At 38.0% G+C, this 7440-nt stretch overlaps 1 protein-coding gene across 1 annotated transcript in view; it reads left to right on the top strand.

The window, feature by feature from the left end:
- The window catches only part of LOC101854496 (CD63 antigen), a 9776-nt gene extending 4615 nt beyond the window's left edge, over positions 1 to 5161 (top strand). The window contains exons 5-7 of the mRNA XM_005097475.3: positions 358 to 489; positions 857 to 940; positions 2136 to 5161. Of these exons, the coding sequence (XP_005097532.1) occupies positions 358 to 489; positions 857 to 940; positions 2136 to 2201 (282 nt within the window). The 3' untranslated portion in view covers positions 2202 to 5161. The remainder of the gene's footprint in view (positions 1 to 357; positions 490 to 856; positions 941 to 2135) is intronic.
- Positions 5162 to 7440: the final 2279 nt, after the last annotated feature.

Genomic DNA, 7440 nt, shown 5'->3' with positions numbered 1-7440 from the left:
ACCCATTATGCCAGGGCCCGCTTTTGGCACGAAATCTAAAAGTAACTTGTATTTCTCTAAATTGGTCATTAAATTAAAACAAGTGAACCTGTTTTGACAATCTTTCATTTACCTGCTTTTGGCGATTGCCAAACAGCAAATTGACATCAAAGTCATCGTAAAGAAACGTGCCAGAGCCGCTGACATCAGCTCGCCGGTACAGCAGTTCCAACCGTGAGCCACTGGGAGCAGCTTGGGGAAGATAAGGAGTTAAAGAATTTGAGATATATTCTTGTAAACCTAGGGTCACCAGAGCCTAGTTGATATTCTCTCTGAGTGTTATTCTGACTTCTGACGTGTTTTTTATTTGTTATACAGTTTAGCTGCTGTGGTGTCAACAACTACACCGACTGGAACACCACAAGAGGCTTGAGTGCTCCCCCAGTTTCTTGCTGTGCTAAAATCCCCTGCACACCTTCCTTCGATGATCCGAGCTCAATTTACACCGATGTGAGTATACTCTGTCCTTAATTTTTTTTAATCTTATGGGTTCGGCTACTTTGATTTTTTCTTGTTTTAAAATTCTCTTTGTTGTACTTTTGAAAAATGATAAACATCGTGGATAAGATAGTTGTGCCATTATTTCTGGATGACTTAAGGAGGAGGAAATCTTGGAAAAACTGTTTTTCTATGCAACTGGGGTGTTAGTTTAGCTTCATAGTGGATCATAAAAAGTTGTTGAAACTTTTGGATCTGTTAAGAAAGTTATGATGAAGAAAATCTCAAAATGTGTTTATGCATTAAACATGAAACATATCCATGTGTATGTATGCGGAGTTAACAGTAGTTTATGAAAGATATAAATCTTTGTTTTCAGCCATGCGCTGGCCAGATTGAAGACTGGTTGAAGGGAAAAGTGGCTATCATTGGCGGAGTTGGCATTGGTCTGGCGTTCGTGCAGGTAAGATTCTTTCATATGTTGGATTTTTTAAAATTTGGGATCGGATGCAAGTTGCCGTAAAGTGAAAAATTGTTTTTGTATGTAGTTCTTTCTTAGCGTGAGTGGACATCACCTTAATTTGCTGAAAACAATTCTAATTTATAATTAATGTAATGAAAATATGGAGTTGAAATCACACTTTTCTTGAAGTCTGTTAACAGAAAATACATTTCTTTTGTGTCATTTTAAACGGAATAAAATTTTGCAATTAATACTGTAATAGAAAACATTGCTTGTATTGTGTTCGTTTGTTCAGGATTTTTTTTACAGAGCTTTATGTACAATTGTAACAGTTCAAGATAATGGCCCGTTGTCAAGGAGAAAAGTGGTCGTCTTAAACAAGCGCCTTGGACAGTGCCATTAAAATTTTAATGCAAGGGGGATTGGGAAATAATCATTTGTACATGTGATTACCTCGGACAGAGGATAGTCATTTGTACCTGTATGGACATCCCCGACAGATGACCGTTAGAGCAGGTTCAACTCTATTTTGTAATATGAAATCTTTAACTGCTCCGTTGCCAATGGATCTGTCAGTACTAATTTTCAGCTATGCTCATGAGCCAGGACAGCAGTCTCATGTCTGAGTTAATGGACTTACTGTCTAGATCTGGTACACTCATGACATATATTCGGACTTAAAGTCTTAGATAGTATCGCTTTCGTCATTCCCTATATTCCCCATTTTACCCATAATTTCGAACAACTTGCTAATTTAAGTTAAAAAAGTGAAATATCTTGCATTTTTAAAGTCATTTTAGTGTTTACATTTTGTGAGGGCACACATTCGTCCCCGCGACTTGACCTGTGTTTATTGATTATACTTGCCATCCTAGCGGTAAAGTAATACTACCAAATTTTGGTACTGATATGCCCATTTTTTATTCTCGAATACAAAACTATGCCTGTGGCTAATTCTCCAGGCAGAAAAATTGGAGCCATGTGGTAAGCAGGACGTACATCATGTAACATCGTATAAGCAACCAAGAACTGCAAATTTTGCTAAATTTTCTAAATGTCCATGGTACGGCACAAAGCTAAACGAACACACATTTTCATGATGTTCTATAGTGTCGTAAGGGACCAAAGGAGTTAAAATAGTTGGTTTCATGCTTTGTTGCATAGACACTAATGTTTACTTCTTGTACCTCCACAGGTTGTAGGTGTTATGTTTGCTTGCTGCTTGGCCAGAGCTATCAGGAAAGAGTATGAGGTGGTGTAATGGTCTTGCCCAAGATTACTACAGTCTCATCAAGAGCATTTTTTTAACTCTCCACCGGAGCTCAAGGACTAAAAGAAAACATCTTTATTTTCGCACAAGGAAATCAGAGCACATGATGATTACTGGAAAATCCCAGGACAAAGACTTTCTCGAAAGTGTTGATTCAAATTTGTGGTTGTATCACTTCAAGGTGCTTATTTTCTGAAGAAAGGATTACATTTGAAAATAAAATAATAATCAAGGTTCATATTCAAAGGAAGTACTTCTGTTTGGATCTTTGGCTGCAACACTTTTCTCAGTGCGATTGAACCTGAATTTTTGTGAAAAATAGGAGCTGCCTGGCGAAATTTTTGTTCTACCAGCAATTTCCAGAGAGATATTTTGACTCATTTTTTCATCAACATTGAAGCCATTGTTCATAATTCACGTTTGTTTTGGTGACCACATCTAAGTCATATAAATAGTTGTGTGTTCAGGTGTCAGTGTGAATGTGTTGCTGTGCTCTGTTGTTTGGCAGATGCTTACTGTGGTGAGTGTGTGGCTCCGCTATACCTTCTTAACTTGGCATACATGCCTGACTTAATCGAAATCCATGGACATTGCTGAGCCCAGTTTTCTGGGGAGCAAATTCATTAAATAAACCCACTGAGGCCTTAAGTGTCCTTTCATTTTTCTATCTACAAAAGCCAAAGATAGGCAGATGGCTGTCATAACTTACTGTATTTCTTTTTAAGAAAAAGGAGATCTTAACCCTTGCTTGCTTAATTCACTAGGTACTTAAACAGATCAGCTAATAGCAAACAACTGCTGTGGAAAAACTGTGTTGTTATGGTTTAAGGGAAATGCTATGTTGGCGTGTTTGGTGATTGCTTATTTTCTGTGACAAATTGATGTCTCACAAAACATTGTTGGTCTGCTTATTTAGTTTACTTTCAAGGTGAAATGCTTCTGCATTATTTTTGCCTCTTATGATAAATACTTAACTTAATGTAATGCTGCACATGATATCTGTGGCTTTGAAAGTCAAAGCAGTTTGAAAGAAGTGTTTGTCAGTGTGGTCAATGATTAATTTTGTACAACACTTTCCGTATAATCATTCCACTGTTTCATCCAGTCCAAAACTTCCATGGCACCCACCCTATAATTGTTTTTGAGTTTTTTTGCCACAAATTTCCAGACTCAGCTAGATACCTATTCAGAAAAATATAAAATCAATACTGTTTGTTTCTGGGCAAGGGAAAAACACTAGGCTTTCCCCTTTTTGTTTTGTTTATGTGGTTGTTGGTTTTTTTTTTTTTAGAGAGTTTGGGTAAATCATTGTGTATGGGACCATGGATGATTTGCATGTTTGTTGTTTTTGTTGATTGGTGTCTTGCATTTTGTGACTTAAAATGTACAATTGCAGTAGATGCTGTTGTTACTACTAGAGAAAAGTGTACCTCTTTCTTCTTATGTTAATATTTTTCTTTTTTTGAACTGGCATATATGGATCTTAAGAAAAATAATTTCATAATAATTGAATGGTTTTCCCTCCTTTACAGATGTGTACATCTTTAATTGAGATTCAAGAAAGGTAGACTAGTGTGTGACTGTTAATAGTATTACATCCATTACGCTTTCTTTTTCATCATGCTGATGTAATTTTCTGCTTACCTCATTTGTTTGCTGAAACTTTTGGTTTTCTATGTGTGTTTGTTAGTGTAGTCCCCATCTCTCTTTTAAGTGAACACTGTACCCTGCAAAGGCATGGTCAGAAAGTCACGGGCTTTGTTGAAATATATGGTTTATATGTTTACACAATTTTGCTGTGAAATCTTTGGCGTTCGTTAAATACTTGATGGATGTCCCAGGTGATGTACTTTCTTTTTTTTTCTTCTTATGGGGATTTTAAAAGCCACAAATCTTTTGACTTTGAAAATGTCCAACTTTCATACTGCTTTTTTTTTTCTGACAAGTTTTGCATGCTACTTATACATGTATCAAATATATTTTTTTAATAACTTAAGTGGGATAACATCTTCTACCTGTAGATTTTTCTGATTGTAATTTGGATTCTCTCTCCCCCCACCCCTTCCCACATACATTAAGACATTCATAGCTCCTCGACAATGGGCAGGTTTTTATCTTTGATGAAACTGCAAGACCCTCATTCAGTGAAATGTCAGTTTATGGAGATGGGCTGGGTTGTCTTGTTATCACTCCTGAATTTGAGTGATTTAGACCCCCATTCTAAAACTCAAGGAACTGTCTTAATATATCAGAACCGGCCCTTGAATATTTTTAGATTTGGTGCAGACATGATCCAATCCCTGTCGCCCTAAGCATTGAATGGAGGCTCATCAGTGAGGCTGAAGCTGAGTTCCCAGTATGGGGCAGTGATAAGCGCTGGTGTTGTGCTTTCTTCATAATTTTCATCACTCTTTAGTTGAGGTCCTGTCCCTTGTTCGTGGAGAGCTCAAAAGATTGTCCTATGATATTCAATTTCTTGTGGTTGTGGGTACCTGTTAATCTACTACTTCTGATGCTAACATAGGGGAGTAGGGGGGGGGGGGAGGCCTAGCTTCATATGATGAACCAAAGCGGTCCACGCACGTCAAATTCGTCATCCTGTGATTACAGTTTGTGGTCTTTTTTTTTCCCTTTATTTTGTATACCTCCGAGTGTGTTACTTTACTTACAATCAATCCTGTTATCCCAAATCCCTTTTTCTTTACAAGAACTTATTCAGTCGCATCTGATGAAGCTCATTTTTTCTGATATTTGGTCACATTTGTCCGAACTCTTTTGGATTGGGTAAACTTTACTGGCTCATTGATGAAGTATTATATATGCATGGAATTGCTAAGAATTTTTTTTATTATGAAACAGTGAGTTCTCATTCCTGGAGGCCTTTACTTATTGAAGAAATGTTCAAGATTATATTGGGAAAAATAAAATAGACTTAGATTAGAACACACACAAGAGATTTTCCTTTGTTTATTTTGTTGTATGTATGCTCCAGTTTTGGAGGTTTTTTTGTCTGTGTGGTGGGTTGAAGGACAACAGTCCTCATTTTTTTGTACTGTTGATTTCTTTCCTGTCCTTCACTGCCTTCAGGTTACAAATCTCTTCCTGCTTTATGTTTCGGCCATTCCCAAAGTCACTCGGCCAGCAATACAAAATACCCCATCTGGTCTCCCAGCCAGGAGAGTGACTACAATGGACCTCTCGGGCCTGGCACAATTTTGCGCCAGGTGACCGAAACGGGTAATTTCACCAAGTGACCACTACGTGTTAACATGTTTTTATGCACAATAGAATTGTAAATGGGCTGATTCATCAATCTCATGCTCAATAACTGTGCCTGAACTGCAACAGGGAACTACTGCTTTTTCTTTCCTAATCCTTACTGTAGTCATTCTTCCTCTACTTCTTTTGTATGTTTGTCACTTTCTTGTGACCCGCTATTTCTGTACCTTGATAGTCGAAGCAGACTTTGTGCTGTTGAAGCTAGAGGGGTGAGCAGAGTAAGCCTGATTCCCTGTAACTTACTGTAAGGACTCCTCGGTTGACATCCACCTCTTGGCGCTCTTAAATGACCTTATGCAGTTGCGAGCGCAGTAAAACCTCTACTAATACTAAAACTGTCTTGTAGTGGACCCCAGCGTCTGTGCTCTTCATCTTTTTTACACTCTGAAGACATAAGTTTGATTCCCGTTTTGGGAAGTTATAAAATAATTTTATGTGGATGGTTGGCAGGCATCACAGATAGGTCCTACTTCTTAATTTTCTCTATGCTGTTTCTGTCTTTTTCTCAGCACTAAATGACCGTTATTGTGTCGATGTGCAGGGCAGCCTAAAACTGCCTGCTCCTAAATCAGTAAATGATCTAAATTGCTTTAATGGTAAAGAGCTGACATTTGCTATCAGTTATAGTGGCCAGTCTTATCATAGGACTGAGTATTGTTTTTGTTGTCTTTTTCTTTACATGGATGGTAGATCAGTATTGTGGTGTGATCTTCGCTGTGGCTCAGTTGGTAGATCTGGTTGGAAAGTGCCACTGACAGATCCTTATCCTAATTTTTTTCTTACCTTTTGTCTTTTCTTCCCCTGCACTAGAGGAACATTATTGTGTTGATCCGTTTCTCTCTTTTCACTAAAAAGCTTTCCTGTAAAACTACATTATTACTATTACCTTTCACTTTCAACTTTTATTAGGCCTACTACTACATGTTCTATCTTTTTTGTTGTTGCTAATTCACAAGGGGTGGTTGATGGGTGCTCTGATGTCATTTGCTCCTTCTTTCCTATCAAACGTCTATCGTCGTTATCTTTTTGTGTTTGTTACTCTCTTGTAACGCCCATAATCTTCGGCATATACAGTATGACTTAATTGTGTTGCAAATACCTTGAAACGCTTACTAAATAAAGTAAATTAGCCTGTTCACGCTGGTGGCTGGAGAGAATCAATGGTTCATGAAAGGTCCGTGGTTAGTGGTAGGTCTGAAATCTTTTCTTTCAGTTGTTTGTATTGGTATATCTTGCTTTCCCCTATCCGTACGCCGTGGGGTCATTTTGTACCCACCGGGGGTTGTATTCTTTACATTTTTAGAATACTTACAGTTCGAAGATCTCTTTGAAACTTTCAGTATTTCACAAAAAATAATTTTGACAGACTTATGCAAAGCCTACGAATCGGATTAACGAATAAATTTCCTCTGTGGAAAGTGGTGGCACAGTGTTCCCCACGTCGTATGGATACGATAGTAAAACATGACGTACGGATAGGGTTAAACTCTAAACTGGGGTTGTTGATGGGTGGATATGCTTCTCTTAACGGATGGTATTCAAAACCAAAAATTATACCGCTCCTGACGCGCTAAGATGGTATAATAATGCAGGCTTGCCAACTGTACTGAATTGCTGGGACTGTCCGGGATTAAAATTAAAGGCTGTTGGAAATTTTAAGGGACACGTCATCATCTCGGCAGATAGTGAAAAGACCAAGAAACGAATTCAGGTCTTCTGCATTCGACGATGAAGCACCTAACCGGTGCCCGGCCTAGTACAATGTAGTAGAGTGTTGACGTAAATAAAAGTAAATTCTTAATGTTAATTGTTATTGTCGTGTACGGCTCGACCTCTTGGTTAATTCACGGAGTGTCTGTATTAGTATTATTAGGCCATCGATTACCCCGTAGTTCAACCAAAGATAGTACAAGACAAGATGGGCCACTTCTCTCTTTGAGCCAATTAAAAA

The sequence above is a fragment of the Aplysia californica genome, unplaced genomic scaffold, assembly GCF_000002075.1.
Source record: "Aplysia californica isolate F4 #8 unplaced genomic scaffold, AplCal3.0 scaffold00155, whole genome shotgun sequence".
NCBI lineage: Eukaryota > Metazoa > Mollusca > Gastropoda > Aplysiida > Aplysiidae > Aplysia > Aplysia californica.
Note: the sequence above shows the minus strand (reverse complement) of the source record. Positions and strands in the feature narration are given on the sequence as shown.